Here is a 24,849-nt window from a genome sequence, read left to right as displayed (position 1 = left end):
CTAAGTAGAGTATTAATATTTAACTAATTGCTGGGTATGTAAATTGCAGTCACATAACATACATATTTCCTTAAACACAAAAAATATTTTCTTATTCAATAATTTTGTTTGATAAGACAATTCAATTGAATTTTTATTATGGTTCTGATAGAAGAAATGATAGAAGAAATACATTTGTTATGATGAAATACGAAATAAGTGGTGAATATAAAAAACTTATCCGGACGCTGAAGAGTGGTGACACCAGAACAAGAAAATGTGGATGTTATTTTAAGTTGCACAAGTATCGTAAGATGAATAATGTTTGAACATTTAGTATGATTTACAGTGTTCATAATCACGGATTGAGTCACAAGTTAGTCGATCATCCGACTGTCATTCATTTATATTCTAAAGAGAAGAAAATTGTTGTTGAGATGACAATGAACATGGTTCAACCGAAAAACATGATTGGAATATTGAAACGGAAAAGATTCGAAAATATCTCAAATATTGAACAAGTATATAATGCAAGACACATAATCAACAAGGCAATTAGAGGTTCAAGAATTGAAATGCAAGTGTTGTTGAAACTATTGGATGAACATCACTATACTTCTAAGTATATAGGGTGTGAGGATGGAAAGTATGTTCGAGATATATTTTGGATGAATCCCGAATCCATCAAGTTGTTTAACACATTACCAATATATTGATAATTGATATAATATATAACACTAACAAATCGAGAATTCCTCTTCTTGAAATTGGTGGTGTTACTTTTATAAATATGATTTATTCAAATGACTTTGTGTTTTTGGAATGTGAAAAAGAGGATAATATCACATGTATTATATATGTGTCTCACACAATATGTTAAAAGACTCCGAAAACATGCTACACATGATTGCCATTGATTCCAATAATTCATTAAAAAATTATGTTGCAAAATATTTCCTACTTCATATATGTAACGTGTAGGTCTCATATATAACAAAAAAGAAAAATTCTCACCCCACCCCATAGCATTTAGAGGCACCACCGAATTGACAAATTTTCTCTTGCGCTTCCGTAGATGGATCTCCAGAATCACCATTTTTTTTGTTTAAGTTTGCTTTGTTCCGTAGATGCACCTACGAAAGCATTCTGTGGATCCATCTACGAAAACAGACAAGAACAGAAGCATTTTGAACCATAAAAGACCCGTGCATTGATTCATTGATTAATCGAAATTACAACGAAATTTCCAATAGAAAATTAAGAAAACTAAGAGATCTAAAAAATTACAACGGTTAAAACAATGTCATCTGTTCCATGCATGATTTGAATGCAATCCATGTCGTATGTGACTTCATCCCACCAACGTTCCTTTTCTCCGGTCACAGAAGAGGTTCTTGTTCTAAGCTTTTGGATAATTTTGATGACTTCATCGGGTTTGTACTCCCTCTCTAAAAAAGACATGATAGTCCTCTTGAGTTGCTCGAACGAATGGATATTCCAAAACTTAACCGGTATGGGGGGTTTGAGGGGAGAGAAAATGACATGCCCTTCCCGCATGCGATATTCCGGTTCCGATTACCACACCAAACCCAAGGTTAACTGTTTTCTGACGAATCCATGTTAGCATGCTTTCACGATCATCAAAGTCGTGCTTGCTAATAAAGTCACCTTCGACATCTACCACATTTGTGAGCACCTCATCGATACTCGCACTAATATCAACTAAAGAAGCTAATTTACTCGAAATATTATTTGGGTGCACCATACCTATTTTTCCAAAAATCACACAGAATTACAAAATGCTGGAAAAATGAAACAATGGAGGGAGTGATCATGCTGGTTCAAACTATATCAGACACTTCCGTAGATGTATCTATGGAAGAATGTGGCGCTAAGAGCTTTCTGTAGATGCATCTACGGAATAATCCTGAACTGATTTTATGTGTATTTTCTCCTAATATATACTAGTTTATTACGCTTTCGTAGATGCATCTACAAAAGGAATCAATTTTTTTTTTTAAATATGGGGTGCTTCCGGAGATCCATCTACGAAAACTGGAAGTAAAAATAGTAATTCCCGTGGTGTGTAAGAGATCCATGATGTTGGTTGAAAAATTAAAAAAAAAAAAAAAGAAAAGTAGAATTAAGACAATTTTAAAAAACGAACAAATCAAAGAATAAAGGTGAAGAAAAAAAAAGTATAATTCTACTCAAATATACGCATAATGCACGTGAAAAAAATGTGATATCAATTTGGTAATAATGCATATAGTTGGTAGTGGTCTTGATAAATTGAAAATTGCAGTTATGCTATTAGTCTTGATAGTGTAATTATTTCTCTGTGAAATAATATTTAGCTAAACTTTACTTAGTCAAAGAGAGAAAGTAGGTTAAATTAGTAGGGTCTTGCAAATTGCAAGTGTTTTTTCCTTACCAATTTTGTCCATTTGGATTTAAACCAATGGTTGGATATGTAAATGCTTACTTAAAGAAAAATTCATATTTTTTAAACTTATATTGTGTAATATATATTTCATTGATACTACCTAATTAATTAAGAAACTATCGATATTATTATATAAACTATATGATTCTCACAAACATAAATATATTAAAATGTGTACCGTATTCTATGATGATGATTAAAGACAATTGTAATCAACCGGTATTGAATTTATCTCTTTTTTATTCGTGTTTTTTCAAAAACTCTTTCTTAATGATTATTTGGTGGGGAAATTGTTATGGAAGAAATAGAGTCGTTTGTTTAATTATTGTGTTTGACTCCCATCAAGTCATCTCTATTTATAGATGTTATTCATACCTCCCTCACAATAGCACATTTTCTTTATAGATGTTATTCATGTTCACTTACAATAATATCTTTTTTCTTTATTTTAATAACAACTTTTCACTTTATTTTAATAACACCACTTCACATGTTATTTGAATAACACCTCTTCATGTTATTTAAGTAACACCTTTTTATGTTATATTAATAATTCTCATTCATGTTATTTGAATAACTTCTCTTCATATTATTTAAATAACACTCGTCATAATACCTCTTCACATGAGTTATATTATATATTTAATTATTAAATATTCTTACATATTGAACTGTTTAACAATCTCGAGTTATAAAATGATTGCCTCAATTTTTTTTTTATGGATTTTAAATTTTTCTGGATTTACTTAAAATAGTTTTATCTTCTAACCACTTAAAGGTGTAAAATATTTATCTTTTGACTAATATAAAAATTAAAATAGATTTGCCATGATTTTTTACACCTACGGATTAGCCAATCTAAAAGCATAAAATGTTAACTAAGATTTTTACACATTCATAAGTGTAAAAAATATGCAAATTTTAAAAGTATCTTCAGATAAGCCAATAAATGTAAAATAATTTAATTTTTTAAAGTAAAATTTTTAGGTAAAGTAGAATGACTAATTTATATGTACATGTATTTTTCTCTCTAAAAATGTAAAATATTTTAAATTTAAAGAAATATATAGTGGATAAAGTTTTATTCCATATAATTAAAAGATGCTAATGGACAATATTCACATTGGAAAATACACGAATGGCCAAATTGAGTCAGTTTCAAGTCTAAGATTTATCTAATTCCTCCTATTAGCATATCATATAGCAAACACGATTACATGCAATTCAGCTTAAAAAGAGGTACAAACTCCAATCTTAGCTGAGAAAACTCCAAAGAAATTTCATAAATTATTCGAATATATCACCATAAGTTGAAACTCCATTCATGTTACACTTAATCGAATAATTATTAGCAAAACACCAATTAACTTGTATGATTATAAGTGTAGGAGGAGGAGGTTGACATTTAATGTTAAAACATTTAATAGTTGTAAGCTCTTGAATTGAAGAATACTCGTGCCCCTTGAAAGAAGTAGATGTCATATAGACCACTTATTTAACATGAAGAATGTCTCGGTCAAAGTCAATTTTATCATTTTGAAACCCGATAACTTTTCTTATGTGTCAATTTTTCCAAAGAATTATTATGATGAGAATCATGATTAAATTCTAAATTTGAGAGCTCAAACTTCTATCAACAAGTTTGAATAAACTTTCATAACTAGTTCTACCAATATTCATGTCAAACAATCGCTTCATCCATTGTCATAAAAGCAAGGTGTACCTGTTTCTAAGAAATAAGTAGTTTACATTTTCTCATCATGATTGAAGAGAAAGCACCTATAAACCATATGCATCCCCATTCGAATTGTCTTGTGCTGCAATAATATTATGCATCAGTTTTCAAGTCACCAATAACTTAGCAGGAGGTATGCAGGGATGTCAAATTAGTTTTGTCCTGAAGGCTCAATTGATCCCTCCTGGTACAATTGTAGGCATCTTTAAAAGATAGATCACCATTTGTAGAATTTGTCCAAATGAGTTCATGAACAATAGTGTTATCAAATTAAAAGTTGATCTTCAAATGTATTCATCATTTGAGGATCCAACATAGCCATGAGGGATGTTCCAATTGATGTCCTGAATAAATGAATCGATTTTATTACCTTGCATAAATTGAATATCCACTAACAATACTAGGTGTAAAACTTTAGTTTTGTATCCCAACCAATTATCAGCCCATAAACCAATGTCCTTCTCATTTCCAACCCACCATCTAATATGTTTCCCCATAAAAGAAAAATAACGCTTAATGTTAGACAATATTGAAGAAAAAAATATGATGCATGACTGATTTTTTTGCATGAAGTATGTACTAATAAACATAGAAGTAATTGATTATTAGTAATCAATAACTTCCGACAAAGTGATAGACAAGCAACTTTATTTTTTTTAATGTCTCTCAAATCAAGACCTCCTTCAGACAAAGATGAACAAAAAACCTTCCAAGATATATTAATAAGCATTTTATTGTCTATGCTAGATGTCCACACAAAAATTATGATCCAGGAATCCAGTTACTAAGAAGATTGATTGGTCATTCATAAATACTATGACTATACAAAAGCATGCCTTGTATGATTGACTGAACCAGTTAAACCATGTCATTCATAGAAAGAATGAAGCCCTTCCAAGTAGCTAGGTTGACCAATATTTTATCTGTTATGATTTGAAAATGAGGAGTTATAGGTTTATTTTTGAATATAGAAACTCCAAGATATTAAATGGTGTCTGTCTTGTAATGAATCGAAGCATAATGCAACGTGTCTCATCCTAGATACAAAATTAGATCCACCATAAAACTTAAACTTAGTCTAACTAACTGCTGACCAGAACTCTGACCATATTCTTGAAGAAAATGGTTAATGACTCGAGCCTTTTTTTTCATAGATTTGCAGAATATCATAATGTCATATGAAAAAAGTGTGTTAGGAATGAATGTCTTACATAGTGATATGCATATTAGCTTACCATGATCCACCAACATAGATAAGTGCCTACTAAGTGTCGCGGAAGACAAAGGAATCCAATGACACATTTTTAGATGAAAGTCAAATTTAAAAAGAACTTTAGTAAGATAATGTCAATTTAAAGTATCAAATGATTTTCTTATGTCTATATTCAAAGTCATGCTATCTCCAAAGGATTTCTTCTACAATAAATTAGCAACTTATGAGGTAATTTAGTGCACTCATAAATATGTCTGCCCATAATGAGGCCTCTTTTGTGTTTTGAAACAATTTTAGGAAATAAATGACCAATTTACCAGCAATAATTTTAGTGATGTTTTTTAATTAAAAATTTACAAGTGCAAGAGGTCTATATTGCAATAATTTCTTATGTCTAAATTGAATTGCAGAAGTTAATAACATAATCATCTAATTCAATGCCTTCCTAAAAATAATAATGTCATGCACATTCTGATTTTGTTACTAGCATATATCAATTTAATTGTGTTGTAAAGTTGTTTTGTATTCCTATCTCCATCCTTAAACCACTTATTTCTTACATTGTTCCTACAAAATTGGTCATACATATGCAATGCCTTATCTAACAAAAAGTTGAACATTTTTCCCTTCAATCCAAGATTATCATTGTAATCTGCATCACAAATTAAACTTTGAATTCTGTTAACTTCATTAGTAGCTTGAGTGACTTTAAGAAGACTATTTTCAAAAGTCTCTGATTCATTTCTTAAGAATAAGTTTAAGAAATCTCATCTTAAAAAGAAAAAAAATATAGAGCTACCAACTACACCAATATTCTAATTATTAGTAGTTAATTGTCTGCAACTATCCTCCAGAATCTAAACCTTCATAAATTTAAATGACCTAGCCATACCAAACATACCATTGTCATAATGAGGGATAATAAAGTGATTGGTTGAGTGACTCTTGATCAAAGTGGAGCAATTGACAGTGTTCTAATTACAAATGACTGTGTCAAGCCTAAGAGAAGAGTAAACATCATGTTTCCTCCCGTTGATCCAAGTGTAATAGCTACCTATGGTGTCAAGATGCACAAGATCATTTTGATTGGTCCAACTAAGAATTTAATCAGTGAAAGTTTTATTTTGAGAGTATCTACCAAATTTCTCACGAGAACAAATAATTGGCATTGAAATCACCTATCTTGCACCAAGTGTCAAGATTGGCCGGTTGAAGATTGATAAGTTCATTTCATAACTATCTTCAAATCACATGGGAATTACTTGCTTATACAATTGCGATGACTAATTTAGTTCAATTAACTTATATTAGTTACTTGTTATTCAGACACACTCAACACAAAGGGATCATATCTATTGTAAAAAGTCCATATGTTTGAAACATTGTGTCTGAAATTTAATGCAAATTTCTTATGTCTGATTTGTTTGAAACACTAACTCGAAAAATGAGCTTAAGAAATCATTGATTCGATAATCAAAAGCAAGTCGGGCTTTTGTTGATTAAAAATATTTTTATTAGCTAGCATAGTATCAAGGTTTCCTACTCCTCTAAAATTTCTATAAATAACTTTCATTGAGTGGTGTGTTTACTCGACATGGTTCAGGTGTTGATTACCATTCTAGATTGAGTGTGTTTATGTCTTACACTACACTTTTACTTGGTTAAAGCCAATTTTGTATAATATAGCCCAGCGCCAGAAGGATCATTTTCATCATCCCCACAAGTTATTATTCTTTTCCAAATACAAACCTTTACGGGGATCTCTCATCAAGTTTTTACCACTATTTTCCATAACCATAGGGCCAAGATCAGGTTGCTCCATTCTATAATCAGTTAAGCCTTTCTCAATCACCAAATTCTTATTCAAATCATTAATAAACTCTAGTATTATTTCTTCTTCAATCAGAGAGCCTGTTTATGACAAACGTTCCTCATTAGCATTAACATGCTCTTCCTGAATGACCACAATATAATCATCCTTCTCTATGTCATTTTCAAAAATATAATTTCATGCTTTATTCAAATCTACAGAGTCATCATTCATTATGCCGTTCACTATAACATTTACGATATAGTCTGTTTAAACTTTTTAGGCGCGAATCTTGTAGATTCTTTAATTATAGACTTTTCAACATTCTTACATTTCAACTTTCAACATTAATCAATATTATGACCAACACACACAATGATCACAAGAAAAAGATAAATTCTCGTATTTCAATTTAACAAATAATGCATAACCCTCTCGTTCCATCAAAATACGATTATGAAGAGTATCTGACATGTTAAGGTTTATCAGCACGCACAAAATATCTCTTTGTCCTTTTTCTTGTAAGCTCATGAATAGATAAAAGATTGTCAATATTAGAAACATTTGCATATAAAATAGTTGGTTCTCGTTACTCTAAAGATAGACCAAACATTCTAAGTGTAACGCCCCAGATTTTCATCCGAGATATGACTTAGAAATTATTAAATACTTGTTTTAAACAAAAATAAAATGGTTTAAAAAAACGTAATCCATTCAACATTCAATCCAAATTCCTAAGCGAAAAATCATCGCGTTTCTAATTCCATGGAAAATACTAAATAAAATTCAAAATGAAATGCGGACATCTTATTACTACGTAATACTATAAAAAAAAAATCCCTTCTTCCCCGCGATCACACATCAGGTAAACATCAATCATTTTGGTCCTCCACATCAGTATCTAAAATGTTGTTGTAAGGGTCAAATTCCATGTCAAAAATAAACTAAACAAGAGTAAAAGAAATCAAACAAATATAAATACACCATGTCAAGTCCAAGAGAATTAAATAGTAGAACAATTTTACCAAAGTTATTAACATTGAAGTGTAATCATAACCGGATGCATATCAAATACGTAACTCAATAGTAACCACACCAACAACAACAACCTCAGAGAATTAGATGCAAAGTATGAATGCTCTTAAACTATATGATCCGGATATATTCAGCCCGCCACTAAGGCACCACACAGAGTTCATCCCATATCGATGGGGAAAATAACCCGCCACAAAGGCACCACACAGAAATGCATATGTCATGTCATGCATGATGGAAATAAAAGTATAATTACCCGTCACTAAGGCAACCACACAGAAACTTTACCCGCCACTAAGGCAACCACCGCATGAATATATTTTGTCATGCTGATAAAATACAACCATAACTCTAGCCAATTAGACACCAAAATATAAAATCATTATTTCCTTCCAAAATATAACAACCTATATATTATATTGAATACTAGTTTATTGCTTCTATATAATTAACACTTTAGTAAATTGGCCACTGTCATACTATCGCGCAACAGAGAATATCTTTTCCTGGTATAAGAGCTTCAACTACAGCACACACTTCACACACAACATGCAACTGAAACCAACCTTAGTGAATAGAAAACAACCACATAATACATGTGCATTTGGAAAGCAACTACATAATCTATGCATCATCAAACAAAGCCATATGCATTTGAATAAGTCTCCATATGCATTTGAATAAGTTTCTATGGATATTTAATTTTTTTAACAACCTTAAATCTCTAATAGTAAATCTCTTATCTAATTATATTATTTCAAGAACAAAGCAGACTTACCACTTCATTCTTAGAACTCACTCTAACTAACTAATTTAACTAGACTCAGTAGCTTGGTCACTTATTTTGCAATGTTTCTACCAACGTATTGGAATCATTTTAGCTAGCAGAGCACTATATGTGTGCATTTACTACTTAATTTTCTTTTTCTTAAAAACAAATAGCCACATTCTAATATATATATATATATATATATATATATATATATATATATATATATATATATCTTATATGAATTTTAACTCTACAAATACATATAACTACTACCTAATTACTAGAGTAAATTTCTAAATACTCAATTTTATTCTAACTTATCTATATCCTAACTAACTACTTAAACTATGTGTATTCTCCCTACTTACTTGAAACAGGCGAATAATTTCCATGGCAGTACTACTATTCAATTGAAAACCATTTTTATCTACAACCACAAAAACTAATTAGGGATTTTCTAGTACAAAATTAATTAAACAAAACAAGGATCTATAACTATGTTTCAATTAAGATGTTCAATCTTAAATCTCTAAAACATTGAAAATAGTATATTACATCAATCTAATTCTTAACTCAAGTTTAATTTAAATTTGTATGGAAAAAGCCCTTACTAGTTTTTGTGGTTGTAGATAAAAATGGTTTTCAATTGAATAGTAGTACTGCCATGGAAATTATTCGCCTGTTTCAAGTAAATAGGGAGAATACACATAGTTTAAGTAGTTAGTTAGGATATAGATAAGTTAGAATAAAATTGAGTATTTAGAAATCCACTCTAGTAATTAGGTAGTAGTTATATGTATTTGTAGAGTTAAAATTCATATAAGATATATATATATATTAGAATGTGGCTATTTGTTTTTAAGAAAAAGAAAATTAAGTAGTAAATGCACACATATAGTGCTCTGCTAGCTAAAATGATTCCAATACGTTGGTAGAAACATTGCAAAATAAGTGACCAAGCTACTGAGTCTAGTTAAATTAGTTAGTTAGAGTGAGTTCTAAGAATGAAGTGGTAAGTCTGCTTTGTTCTTGAAATAATATAATTAGATAAGAGATTTACTATTAGAGATTTAAGGTTGTTAAAAAAATTAAATATCCATAGAAACTTATTCAAATGCATATGGAGACTTATTCAAATGCATATAGCGTTTGTTGATGCATGCTTGTGTGGAATATGAATTGAGCTTGTGTTGTTTGACATATTGTTGGTTATTATTTACTTGTATTGGAGATATTTTTTTAAAATGACTTTATATGAGTGTTTAGATGCCCCTGATAGGAAATTCAGCATACTATGCAAACTGAATTCACCTGAGAACATAACTCAAGAGTTTTGATTAAATCTTGAATGATTCTAACTCGATAAGTTGTAGGAATCAAGGAATGGCACCAGGAAGCCCCACTGCTGCTGGTACTGGGAATGGAGCGAATATGACAGAGATCATGCAGACAATGCGTGATATGGCAGCTGCCATTTCCCAACAAGCTAGTGCGACGACCTTACAAGCTCAAACTCAGGCCCAGAGAGATGAGCAAAGGCAACAAAAAGAAGAAACATTAGCAGCAGCTAGAGGACTAGCTGAGTTCCGACGCCATAATCCGCCGAGGTTTGAAGGTGACCATGATCCTGACAAGGCTGATCTGTGGCTACAAGAGATTGAAAAGATCTTTGAAGTTCTTCACTGTACTGGGGAGACCAAGCTGGAATATGCCACCTTTTTGCTGATTGGGGAGGCAGAGAGTTGGTGGAGAGGGGCTAAAAGTATAATGCAGAACAAAGGGGAAGAACTGACATGGGGAGCTTTCAGACAAAAGTTCCTAGACAAATACTTTCCAAGAAGTGCCAGAGCAGAAAAGGAAGCCCAATTTCTTCGTTTGCATCAGGGTAGTGTGACTGTCGCTGAGTATGCTGCAAAGTTTGAATCATTAGCAAAGTACTTCCGCTTCTTCAACAATGTGGTTGATGAAGACTATAAGTGTGAGCGGTTTGAGAGCGGTCTTCGTTATGATCTCAAAGAGATTGTTGTTCCACATGAGATTCGACAATATGAAGCCTTAGTAGAGAAGAGTAAGAAAGTGGAGAACCTTAAGCGTAGTCGTCCAAATCGGGATTTTGCAGGAGGACCTATGAGGCACCAGGTAAAATAATGTATATAAGTATATGTATATATATAATTAAACATTATGTTATTCCTTATTAAAAGTGTTGAGAGTTGCATCACTAAGTTTATTTTGGCAGGGGAATAACTTTTCACCAAACAAGGGCAGACAACAAGGGCCTTACGCTCGACCCCAAGGAAATGGAAGAGATCGAACTCAGGCTGATAACAAAGGGAGTCAAAGTGTGCAAAATAAGAATCAAAATCAGGATCAGCCTATTAGGTGTTTTCGTTGCCAAGAGGAGGGACACAAATCGTTTAATTGTCCGACCAAGCAAAGATATTGCTACATCTGCCAGAAGCCAGACCACCTTGCTAATAATTGTCCCGAGAGGAACAAGAATAATTCTAGGAGAAACAACAATGACCAGGCTAGACGTCTGACGGCTCAAGGGCGTGTGTACCACATTGGTGGAGAAGAAGAAAAAGACCATTCAGATTTGATTAAGGGTGAGTGTGAAATTTATGGAAAATCCTTTCCTATATTATTTGATTCTGGAGCTACTCATTCTTTTATCTCTTGTGAATGTGTGAATTCCCTACAACTTAATGTGACACAATTACCTTTTAACTTGGTGGTCACGATACCGTCCGCCGAACCTGTTACTCTTAGTGAAGCCTGTTTACAGTGTCCATTGACAGTCTTGAACATGGAGTTCAAGGTCGATCTAATTTGTATTCCTCTTAAGCATCTTGGAGTCATTCTCGGAATGGACTGGCTATCCAATAATTATATTCTTTTGGATTGTGCTCGCAAGTCACTAATATTCCCAGACTCAGGCATCACCCGGTTCCTCGAAGCAAATCGAATGAAGTTTTCCTTGCGTAGAGGTGTTCAAAAGTATGTATTCTTAAATTCCATTAGCATGAGCCCAGAAGTTGATATTAGTGTTATTCCAGTAGTGATGGATTTCTCAGAGGTGTTTCCAGCAGATGTACCAGGCTTACCACCAGTTCGCGATGTTGAATTCTCTATTGATATTAATCCTGGAACAGGACCGATCTCTATTTCTCCCTACAGAATGTCTCCATTAGAGTTAGATGAACTGAAGAAACAACTAGAGGACCTCCAATCCAAAGGATTTATTCGACCAAGTGTTTCACCTTGGGGAGCCCCAGTCCTTCTTGTGAAGAAGAAGGATGGCAAATCTAGACTTTGCATCGATTATCGGCAACTCAATAAAGTTACTATAAAGAATAGATATCCATTGCCGCGTATTGACGACCTCATGGACCAGCTCGGGGGAGCAGTAGTGTTTTCGAAGATTGATTTAAAGTCAGGATACCATCAAATACGAGTGAAAGAAGAAGACATTCCCAAGACAGCATTCAGAACTCGCTATGGGCATTACGAGTACCTAGTGATGCCTTTTGGCGTGACCAATGCACCAGCCATCTTCATGGATTATATGAATCGTATTTTCCATCCTTTCTTAGACAAATTTGTGGTGGTATTTATTGATGACATCCTTATATATTCCAAGAATAATGGGGAGCATGAGGAGCACTTGCGTCAGGTATTGCAAGTATTGAAGGAGAAACAATTGTATGCTAACTTAGGGAAGTGTGAATTTTGGCTCGATGAAGTAAAGTTCCTGGGGCATGTAATTTCGAAAAATGGTATAGCTGTTGACCCATCCAAAGTAGAAGCTGTGTTAGCTTGGGAACAACCTAAGACCGCCACTGAAATAAGGAGCTTTGTAGGATTGGCTGGGTATTACAGAAGATTCATAGAAGGATTCTCGAAGATCGTATCTCCGTTAACTCAACTTACCAAGAAGAACCAAATTTTTGCATGGACTGAAGAATGTGAAAAGAGCTTCCAAGTGATGAAGGAAAAATTGACTACTTCGCCAGTACTTGTGTTGCCATAACCAGAGGAGCCATATGAAGTTTATTGTGATGCGTCTTATCAAGGATTGGGTTGTGTTCTTATGCAGCATAAGAAAGTTGTGGCCTATGCTTCAAGGCAAGTGAAAGTACACGAGAAGAACTACCCCACACATGATTTGGAGCTTGCTGCTATTGTCTTTGCACTAAAGATATGGAGGCATTATCTTTATGGTTGTACTTTTGAGGTGTTCAGTGACCATAAGAGTCTAAAGTATTTGTTTGATCAGAAAGAGTTAAATTTACGACAAAGAAGGTGGATGGAATTTGCTAAGGACTATGACTTCACCTTACAGTATCACCCAGGGAAGGCGAATGTAGTGGCAGATGCTTTGAGCAGGAAACGAGTCCATCTCTCGACCATGACAATGAAAGGACTAGAACTATTAGAGAAATTTTGTGATTTGAACTTAAAGGAGGATTCCTCAACCGGTGGTTTACATTGTGGTACAATTACAGTGGAAAATGAACTGGTGAGCAAGATCAAGGCTCTCCAACAAACTGATGAAGTGGTGCAAGAGAAGAAGAAACTGGTTGAAGCATGGAAGGCGCCTGAATTTAAGTTAGACTCAGACGATGTCTTGCGATGCCAAGGGAGAGTGTGTGTTCCCGATGATGCAGAGTTACGAAGGACTATCCTAGACGAAGCTCATAAAAGCAAGCTAAGTATCCACCCCGGTACGACAAAGATGTACCAAGACTTGAAACAGAGATTTTGGTGGCCAGGTATGAAGAAGCAGGTGGCTGATTATGTGGCGTCATGTTTGACTTGTCAGAAAGCTAAGGTAGAGCATCAGAAGTCAGCTGGACTAATACAGTCTTTGGATGTTCCGCAGTGGAAGTGGGATAGCATTTCCATGGACTTCGTTGTGGCGTTACCGAAGACCTTGCGGAAGTTTGACTCCATATGGGTGGTTGTGGACAGGTTGACAAAGTCAGCCCACTTTATACCTGTGAGAACCAATTATAATGTGGCCAAGTTAGCAGAGATTTATGTTGGGGAGATTGTCAGACTTCATGGAGTACCATCTAACATTGTTTCAGATAGAGATCCAAAGTTTACTTCTCACTTCTGGGAAGCGTTGCATGAAGCGTTGGGTACGAAGTTGAAATTGAGTTCTGCTTACCATCCTCAAACAGATGGACAGACCGAAAGGACTATTCAGACCTTGGAAGACATGTTGAGGGCTTGTGTCTTAGATGATCGGGGAAGTTGGGATAAGTTACTACCACTTGTGGAATTTTCCTACAATAATAGTTATCATGCTAGTATTGGGATGGCACCATACGAGGCTCTGTACGGACGCAAATGCCAGACGCCTTTATGTTGGTACAAGGATGGAGAAAGTTCGATTTTAGGACCCGATTTGGTACAACAGACAACTGAGAAAGTCAAGTTGATTCAGGAAAGAATGAAAACGGCTCAGAGTAGACAAAAGAGTTATGCTGATCAGCGGAGGAGAACCTTAGAATTTCAAAAGGACGATCATGTGTTTTTGAGAGTGACACCTACAACTGGTGTGGGTAGAGCGCTGAGATCTAAGAAGCTAACTCCTAAATTCATTGGACCATATCAAATCCTCCGACGCGTAGGCTCTGTAGCTTACCAGATTGCACTACCTCCGAATTTGGCTAACCTACATGATGTGTTTCACGTGTCGCAATTGAGGAAGTATATAGCTGATCCTTCACATATCATCACACCTGATGATGTCCAACTTAAAGAGAACCTCTCTTTCGAAGTCCCTCCAATGCGTATAGCAGAAAGGAGTGTGAGACACCTGAGGGGAAAAGAAATCAAGTTAGTCAAGGTGATATGGAATCAGACAACCGGTGATGCTACATGGGAACGAGAGGATTGCATAAAGGAGCTTTATCCCGATCTGTTTGTGATCGTCTAGTTTCGAGGACGAAACTATTTTAAGGGGGTAAGTATTGTGACACCTCTATTTTTCTATTTTTTTTATTTGCGCTTAATTATATCATTAAAAACAAAATATATGTATAGTAGTTGGTAAGTTAAAATAATTAATAGTATTAATTATAATTAATCTATTGACTATTATTATTATTATTAGTTATAAAGATGGAATAATTATACTAATTAAAATAGTAGTGTTAAGATATAAGAGAGAGATAGTAGTGTTAAGATATAAGAGAGAGAGGTGGTGTACGTGTATAGTGATAGCAGTAAGAAAAGGAAGGTGGCCCATTGGAGTGTGAATAGGTCACAAACAGTTTTTATTCAATAGTGACTTCCTATTTTCTCTCCACCTTCACTTTTAGACTCTCAATTAATATCTCTCATGCGGATACATCACAAAAAAAGGAAAAAGAAATTGTATTGAGGAAGAGAAAACTTTCTGCTCTTATTCTTATCGTCAACAACTCCTTAGTCTAATTCTGGTGTTTTTGAGAGAGTATTCCTCGAGTTTATCGCTAAGAGAAGCACTTAAAGGTAAGGGCTTTTTCCATACAAATTTAAATTAAACTTGAGTTAAGAATTAGATTGATGTAATATACTATTTTCAATGTTTTAGAGATTTAAGATTGAACATCTTAATTGAAACATAGTTATAGATCCTTGTTTTGTTTAATTAATTTTGTACTAGAAAATCCCTAATTAGTTTTTGTGGTTGTAGATAAAAATGGTTTTCAATTGAATAGTAGTACTGCCATGGAAATTATTCGCCTGTTTCAAGTAAGTAGGGAGAATACACATAGTTTAAGTAGTTAGTTAGGATATAGATAAGTTAGAATAAAATTGAGTATTTAGAAATTTACTCTAGTAATTAGGTAGTAGTTATATGTATTTGTAGAGTTAAAATTCATATAAGATATATATATATATATATATATATATATATATATATATATATATTAGAATGTGGCTATTTGTTTTTAAGAAAAAGAAAATTAAGTAGTAAATGCACACATATAGTGCTCTGCTAGCTAAAATGATTCCAATACGTTGGTAGAAACATTGCAAAATAAGTGACCAAGCTACTGAGTCTAGTTAAATTAGTTAGTTAGAGTGAGTTCTAAGAATGAAGTGGTAAGTCTGCTTTGTTCTTGAAATAATATAATTAGATAAGAGATTTACTATTAGAGATTTAAGGTTGTTAAAAAAATTAAATATCCATAGAAACTTATTCAAATGCATATGGAGACTTATTCAAATGCATATGGCTTTGTTTGATGATGCATAGATTATGTAGTTGCTTTCCAAATGCACATGTATTATGTGGTTGTTTTCTATTCACTAAGGTTGGTTTCAGTTGCATGTTGTGTGTGAAGTGTGTGCTGTAGTTGAAGCTCTTATACCAGGAAAAGATATTCTCTGTTGCGCGATAGTATGACAGTGGCCAATTTACTAAAGTGTTAATTATATAGAAGCAATAAACTAGTATTCAATATAATATATAGGTTGTTATATTTTGGAAGGAAATAATGATTTTATATTTTGGTGTCTAATTGGCTAGAGTTATGGTTGTATTTTATCAGCATGACAAAATATATTCATGCGGTGGTTGCCTTAGTGGCGGGTAAAGTTTCTGTGTGGTTGCCTTAGTGGCGGGTAATTATACTTTTATTTCCATCATGCATGACATGACATATGCATTTCTGTGTGGTGCCTTTGTGGCGGGTTATTTTCCCCATCGATATGGGATGAACTCTGTGTGGTGCCTTAGTGGCGGGCTGAATATATCCGGATCATATAGTTTAAGAGCATTCATACTTTGCATCTAATTCTCTGAGGTTGTTGTTGTTGGTGTGGTTACTATTGAGTTACGTATTTGATATGCATCCGGTTATGATTACACTTCAATGTTAATAACTTTGGTAAAATTGTTCTACTATTTAATTCTCTTGGACTTGACATGGTGTATTTATATTTGTTTGATTTCTTTTACTCTTGTTTAGTTTATTTTTGACATGGAATTTGACCCTTACAACAACATTTTAGATACTGATGTGGAGGACCAAAATGATTGATGTTTACCTGATGTGTGATCGCGGGGAAGAAGGGATTTTTTTTTTATAGTATTACGTAGTAATAAGATGTCCGCATTTCATTTTGAATTTTATTTAGTATTTTCCATGGAATTAGAAACGCGATGATTTTTCGCTTAGGAATTTGGATTGAATGTTGAATGGATTACATTTTTTTAAACCATTTTATTTTTGTTTAAAACAAGTATTTAATAATTTCTAAGTCATATCTCGGATGAAAATCCGGGGCGTTACACTAAGCAACATTTATATGTGTAATCTTTAAATTTTCAAGTCTAAAATCTAACGTCCATACAGACAAATACAGAAGCGAAGATTTAATGGTCTCAAGAGAGTTAAATCCTTTTTGATATTTTGAAAATTTTGATACTTCAATGTCTTCGTCAAGTTTCATATACCTACACTCTAAATTTTATTGAGGTGGTCCCAAAAGAGTTAAATCCTTTTTGATATTTCAATGTCCTCGTTAATCACCCATGTAAATTATTTCGATGTCTTCGTCAATCATCCATGTAAATTATTCATGCAACATTATCTTAATCGAGAGAGAGGAGTCGCTTGAAGAAGAACTGACCATAAAAGGTCTCTATACCAGTGGCCAACACACCACACCACAGATTAAATTTTCTTTCAAACCCTAACAAAACAGTAATTTTCTTAAAAACTTGATTTCCCAAACTTATTGATCACATCAGCATGTGTATTAATTTTCTTTCATAATTTGAGAAAATCTTGAAATAACAATCTTAAATTATAGCAATTTTAACCAAAATTACACTTAAATATTTATAAGATCACAAATCATATATTAGCAATTTATATAAATTCAAATATCTATTTACATATTACATCAAAAGCATTCTGCTAAAGACAACCATATCATCTTTTTACATGAGCATATGTTGTTCATTACATCAAAAGCATTGCTTAAGACAGACAACCATATCCACTAATCTTTACAGGAACCTACATTACATCTTACAACTTTACACACTCCTATGTACAGACAGATACGTGTGTAATATCATTATTCATGTAATTAACAAATAATTTATGTTCACATGTTGTCAGTCAAATATTTATACCATGGCCCATGAACACCAACTGATACAGTTGCTGCCACAATCAAAACACGAGCAGCTTCCACGACCCTTTCAGTCAGAGCACCAGCCCCAACTTTCAGTAGTGCCATTTCAGCTAATTTCTTCCCACGAGCACCGGTTCCGCCGAGTACAACTGCGCGCAAAGCTGAATAAACAGCATTGAACACTCTCTCAAACACAGCATCCCCAGCTTGTAAACTCTTCCCTAGCATTCTGGCAGCAACTGCTTTTCTTGACTGAACCTTCCCTGCATCTTCCTCCCCATCGACTGAAGGCAGATTGCAAATCACTCCTACGATGTCATCAATATCAGCATCTTCAACACGGTCTAAGAGCTCCAAGAGTTGTTCTGCACACTTGGACACCGCATTTTCCATATCTGCAGAGCTTGCTACTGCCTTTTCACTCAGAATAATCTGACGACATATAAGAACGCTGCAATGCCCAAAATATTGAAAAATATTCAGTAAAGACAATACAGTTCAGACTGTTTCTTGACACAAATAATCCCGCTATTTACCTCGTAGAAATCACAATAATCTTCTGGATTTGAGCCTGGAGAGACCTCAGCCTAGAGAAGTTAAGAGATAAAGTTTCTGGTAGATTATCTTGTGTTAGACCAGATATTCCACTTACTAGTTTTAGTAAACCAAGCCTCACAACAAGGTCAATTGGTTCTCCTTTGCATTCTGGTTGCTGATCACCTGATCAAATAACACGAAAGCAGGTATCAAAATAAGTGTTGCTTGGAAGTATGTAACAGCTTAACTGAAGAATCAGAAATTAAAGTTTCGTCAAAATAGAAAACCTTTAGTATTTGAACCGTCAGGAGAAAAGACCATTGGACTGCCAGTACTTTTGAGCATAATATTTCCCCCAGTTCTGAGAGTAGTTGAAGGGAGCCCTTCTTGGGATGAAATATCAGCCAATGCTGAGGAGGAATTCTTATATTCTACCCATTCCTGGTCTTTAAAATTTGAAGTAGATGAAATCCATCTGAGCGTTGAAGGAAGAGAGGTACGGGCACCAGACGGAGATCCATATTTATTTGCAAAAGCATTCTTAAGGTACTCCAGACCAGCAGGTCCCTTAACCAAAGGCTCCATTAATCTTATCCTTGCTTTGCTTATCTCTTTCTTAAGAATCTGTCAATAATTTATCATGTCACATAACATACAACCGGGGTAAAACAAATCTTTAAAAGCAAGTGATGCAGAGTTCACTCATTAATTTTTACAGCTTGACACAAAACACGGCAAGTTTCATGAAAAGCATACATCTAGCAGCTAAGATTATGTGAAAGTAGAGGTGTATTCAAAAGCATAACCCATATGTAACCAACAAGTGAAAGGAAAAAAAAAACTGAACATATGATCAATTAAAGAGAACCAATAAAGGAATATTAAGCAGACACACCTGAATCTGTTCTAGGACAAATTGCAAACCCTTAACCAAGGCTACAACACATGCATTGTTTGCTTCATCTTTAGATTGGCATATTTCACTTAACTCGCAGAGTAATGCCTCGTGTTTGGCCTTTATTATCTTCTCAATGGCTGGAGCAGAAAGCTTCTGCAAACTGACTAGCGAAAACTCGAGAATTTTTCCAAGGTAATCGACATCCAGTTTACCTGATTTAAGCACCTTTAGGTACACAGAAAACAGATATGATCAAAAATCAGAAAATGACAACTATAGTTAGGTATATATTCCAAATCCAATGATGTGTCTAACAGGCTTGTGAAAATAATATAGCTGCTACCTGAGAAAGAATGTCTAAATCAATGGCTGCAATAATATCATCCTTCCAGCTTATTGGAGCCATCTCACAAATTTCATCCCTAACCTCTTCCACGAGTTGAATGATCTGGTCATAGTTGGGCTGATCCTGCTTAACAGATTCCATAACACTATCCCAAAAAGCCTTCTCCATTGTCTGTTTGATTTTTCCCTGCCAGGTTAAAGAGTGAATGAGAATTTAAAATCAAAACATTTCAGCAATAACACCAAAAGGATAGATTCAATATTACAAAAATTTCTTAGTCGGAGGGATAACATGAACAGTAGATCAAAACATCAATGCCTCAGGCAAAACCAAATTATTGAAGCGTAACCCAAAATCAACCTTCAGTTAAATGGAAGTAACAAATTTATAAAGATGTAGTTACCTCAATGCTGTTTTGAATGTGATCGGGGACATCAAAGCCGTCAGCAAAACTACGGTGATGTTCATGGAGAAATTCATTCACAAGAACCTCGTTTGGTGCTACCAAATTTCCAGAGGTAGTACTGGGTTGAGTACTTGAACTTGTAATAGGTGAGGAGAAGCTTGACTCTACAGAGGAAGTGTCGGTTTCCTTAAAAAGGGAGCGAACCACTCGGCTTGTCTTATTGCTCTCATTTGAAATATTTCTTTCACTTGGGCTTGCAACAGTAGAAAGTGGAGTTGGGCTTGGAGACATGTATTGAGTCATTGGAGACCCCACTGGGCTTCCGCCATCCCTTACTCTGGAGTATCTAGACCTTGTTTCAGATAGTGCACTTTCCATGCGCTCAATCCCAGCATCTCCACTCAAGTGCATCACCTTTTCTCGCAAAAGTTTTTGATCTTCAGTGACCTGTATTGTAAAACATAGAAAATAGGATTAAGCCAAAGCATACTCTATTGCAACAATATTAAAGCAGTTAAGGGAAGAAAACCCAATAATAACTGTCCATACTTTTCAGAATTCACATGTAACCGGGCGAAGAAAATATTGTAGAAGGGAAATTTTACCAACAAAACAGAAGCAAATTTTGTTAAAATATATCAATCTTACCAGTCAGCTTTTGAGGTCATTGATGTTCCAAGACATTACATGTTCAACAATAATAGTTACCACTCAAAAGGAAAACTCACAACTATTGACATGGGAAATTACCTGGTGCTGAATAGCTTTCATATCATGACTAATACCAACTCCTTCTGGAGTTAACTTGCAAGTTTGAATCATAGAAGCCTCAAGCTGGCAAGCAGCTCTAACCAAATCTTCCTCCAAAGAACGAGCATCCTTAACTTTCCAGACCACAAAACAATTCAAATACGAGCACCATGCTTTATCAAAAGCAGCAAGCTGCGATCTGAAAGTACACCGCTTCTTTACAGCTGAGACCGATTCTTCATCAGAACTTTTTATTGGCCCCTCTAATATAATTTTTATCAACAGATCAAACATTTTGACAAATTCTTGAGCAGACTTGGCCAAAGCAATCTCACGTTCTCCCATTGTACTGAAAACTGCATCTGGATGACCCAGTATCATATAAGCACAAAGAACAACTCTCACTTGATACCTTGATAACTTAGACAAGCTATTGTTTGACTTCTTGACTGAATCTGCTTTTTTTGCCGGGCTTCTTGCAGAACTCCTAGGAGTAGCCTTTTTCTTGGGGGAAACAACCCGTTTAAGAAGGTGATCGATGTTATCCAAGCTAGAAAAATAACTGGCAGGAACAACAGTTGTAAGCACTCTGAGACGGCTCTCAAACCGGTCAATTAAAGTTTTCACAGTCTGAAGAGTAGAAGCTGATTCAATAAGAGCAGCAAACTGCTCAAATGGCAATGACTTGACAGATTTCTCGTTGATCCCCAGCACAGCATATGCCTTCGTCAAGGTAAAGGTTGTTCTATTCTGCCCCAAGAACCGCCTCCAGCACCTTCAGAAAATAAATAGTTAGAATAAATCATATAACAATATCCAATAAAAGAAGCTCAATACACCCAAGTTTAATTTTGAAGGGTACAAGTTTTGCCTGACAGATGGAAAAAAAACATTGCAAACAATATTAAGGACTTCTCTCCAAAATGACTACAATTGAAGAATAAAGCAGTGAAATTAGAGCTACCTAAAACTTGCAAGTTGCAACAGAATATACATATATACTTTAAATGCAAACAACCTGGCTAGTTTTCTGGAAAGATATTCTGCCTGCGGTGACATTCTAATCCAATTCTCGTACGTATAACCACGCGATCTTCCCCTGTGCCTGAGATATTCGGCTCTTTGGCTTTTTGCCTGCTTAATGTAAATTTGGAGACTTGGTTAGAAATAGCACCATACTAAGGCCACCATGTAAAATCTGAAATTTTTGAAGCAGTGAAAATGAACCCAAAAAAACAAAATAACACCATACCCTTTGTAATCGATCTTCCAACTCATCCTTCTTTTTCCTTCTCTCAATCTCACGCTGGTGAGATACAGACTTTGCCACATGTCTGGCCTGCAAGACTTGTGCGTGTGCCCTTTTCTTCTCAGTTTCAAGCAACCGGAGCCGTTTTGTTTCAGCAGCAGCTCGTTTTTGGTGAATTGCAGCACGCACACGCTCCTTGTATTTGCTCTCTCGAGTCATTCTCCTCATCAACGACTGAGATGACCTTTCTCTAAGAGACGCCCTTCTTTGCCTGTGAGCCTTAAGGATAAGCATCCTATTAGCCTCTGCCTGTTGCACACGCGATTCCACTTTCGTCCCAAGCTTTACCCGTTCATTTGCATCGCGCATTTCAACTCCATTTTTCGCTGCTTGACGCAGTTGATCTTGCCTTGCTAAGCGCATTTGGGCCTTTGTCAAAAGACTCAACCTGTCAGAAAAGAGATCTTACCTAATTAGTTTCTGTCATCAAATAAACATAACTGACTACTGATAAAGAAAAGGACTGAAAATCAAATACCATCTACGTTACCAAATAAAAAACAACCATTCTATAATCAGGTAAGAAACATATAATTATTTATGTTTTAACATAAGTGAAATTATAACTGAACATATAAAATTGGGACAGTTTTTTTTGTTTGTTTTTGGTTTCAGTGTATTTATTAAATATATGTAAGAGTATGACATCAAAAAATAGGTGAGAGAGATAGAGGTATATGGTGTTGTCACATGAGGTGTCAAAAAGTTGGTGTTCCCAAACCCACAACCCAGATCATAATATGTTGACAGTTACTTAGAATTCTTAAAAAGAAGAAAGAAAAAAAAAACTAGTACATGGTTAATATCACAACAGAAAACCCAAGCATTCAACCTAAAGGAAACCCACCTCTTCTGTTCAGCAGCTTGCAACTTTGCTTCAAGTCTCTGACCAAGATCCTCATCCTGAGATGAACACCTTGATGGGCTTCTTGGTTTTGCACGTGCCTTGCTTGAGAGTTTCTCATAGTACTTCTGCACTCAAACAAAACTTATCAATTATTACATGAGTACAAAGCAAAACAAAACTTAAAAAAAGAAGAGAAAAAAAAGATTTTTTTTCCTTAGAAGAGAAGAAACTATCAATAAGCCCAAATGAAAAGGAAGGAACAAAACAAACCAAAATATGAATAAAAAAACTTGAAATTTATAATAGATAGACTAAAAAAAACTTGAAATTGATAATAGATAGAATAAAAAAAACTATGTATGATCAAAAATAAAAATCCCCCAAATAGAGATTACTCTGTTTTGTGGTTGAAAATCAAAGTACAAAAATGGAAAATACAAAAAAATTCAAATATTGAAAACTCAAAATCCCTAAACTTTCTCATCAAACTAACAAAAAGAAAACAGTTCTTAGAAAAATAGAATCGTAAAAACACCTGTCTGCGAATTTCAGCATCACGAAGCTTGGCTTCGATTTCCTCCACGGAACTCGGTGACTTACACTCCGTATCAAGAAGCCTTCGCCGGAGCCTCTTCGGCAACCTCACCGGCGATGACACAGATTCATCATCACCGACCGGAAACTCCATCACAATCCCAATTTTCCCCTCCGATAATTCAACTCCGGCCGCCATACTTCAACAGAACAATAAACTAACGATCACAGTCAATACGTAACGGAGTAGCGACGACGGCGATGGATGAATTTCCAGAAACGACGTCGTACCGTACCGTACGAACAGAAAACCAATAATCGTAACAATAAAAAAATTTGAAAAAAATTTGAAAAATTGAAAATTGAAATCGGTGATTTATATAGAGAGAGAAGAAGAAGGTGAAAATTTTGAATTTGAATTTGAGATGATGATGATTCAGAAGAGAAACGTTGCGACGAGTGAAAGAGCTTCGAGAGTTTCGTGTTTGGTTTTGAGATTCTAGAGAGAGAAAGTCTAGAGAGAGAAAGTAGAGAGAGTTTTTCTTTTTTGTACGAAATGGAAAAGAAGAAGGACGTGTTTGGGTTTATAAACACGAATGAGTTTTAATTTTAATTAATTTTTTAATGCGTGTATTAGTTTTAAACACTGTAATTAATAAAGATAATTAAGACACGAGAGTATTTGACACGTCAGCGTATACATCACAATTCACAACGGCACTCTCTTTATTTTTGTTTTATTTGACGATAATACCCTTGAGAGAAAGAAGTTTTTTACTTTATTACCCTCTTGGTTGGTCCCATCTTTATCTACTACCTTCTCGATTTGACATTATTACTTTTTATTTTTTACTTAAAGTTTTGTTTTTCATTTTTATTATATGGTTTTAATAATTAATGTATTTATTATTTATTGTATTTTGTTTTGTAAGATGAAAAATGTGTGGTAGATAATGGAGAATGAAAACTATAGGCAGGTATATTTCCTTTTCCAAACCTAAAACAAAGTCTTTATTTTATGCCTAACTTTTAATATGGGTTTGTGGTGATTCCAATTTTGATTTATGAAATATATATTTCAT

The 24,849-nt window shown here is 34.4% G+C and overlaps 1 protein-coding gene across 1 annotated transcript; it reads right to left on the bottom strand.

Annotated features, from left to right (window-relative positions):
• Window positions 1–17,831: 17,831 nt before the first annotated feature.
• On the bottom strand, window positions 17,832–24,332 carry LOC131645159 (uncharacterized). Its single transcript, XM_058915820.1, has 11 exons — window positions 23,769–24,332; window positions 23,234–23,358; window positions 22,330–22,774; window positions 22,096–22,211; window positions 21,078–21,852; window positions 20,325–20,774; window positions 19,919–20,107; window positions 19,573–19,800; window positions 18,965–19,301; window positions 18,677–18,860; window positions 17,832–18,591 (listed from the first exon to the last, which is right to left on the bottom strand). Exons 1-11 carry the CDS (start codon window positions 23,964–23,966, stop codon window positions 18,111–18,113), a joined length of 3,528 nt encoding a protein of 1,175 aa, XP_058771803.1. The 5' UTR covers window positions 23,967–24,332; the 3' UTR covers window positions 17,832–18,110.
• Between the last annotated feature and the right edge of the window lie 517 nt (window positions 24,333–24,849).

This window comes from Vicia villosa, linkage group LG1, assembly GCF_029867415.1.
Source record: "Vicia villosa cultivar HV-30 ecotype Madison, WI linkage group LG1, Vvil1.0, whole genome shotgun sequence".
NCBI classification, from domain to species: Eukaryota; Viridiplantae; Streptophyta; class Magnoliopsida; order Fabales; family Fabaceae; genus Vicia; species Vicia villosa.
This window is presented reverse-complemented; position numbering and strand designations above follow the sequence as displayed.

Bases quoted from the DNA above. Each gene is read 5' to 3' on its own strand.
- LOC131645159 (XM_058915820.1), bottom strand. From the start codon at position 23,966: ATGGCGGCCGGAGTTGAATTATCGGAGGGGAAAATTGGGATTGTGATG. The intron at 19,302-19,572 runs GTGTGTCTGCTT...AATTATTGACAG, and splicing joins TTGTCCTAGAACAGATTCAG to ATTCTTAAGAAAGAGATAAG. The intron at 18,861-18,964 runs GTTTTCTATTTT...TTATTTGATCAG, and splicing joins TGACGGTTCAAATACTAAAG to GTGATCAGCAACCAGAATGC.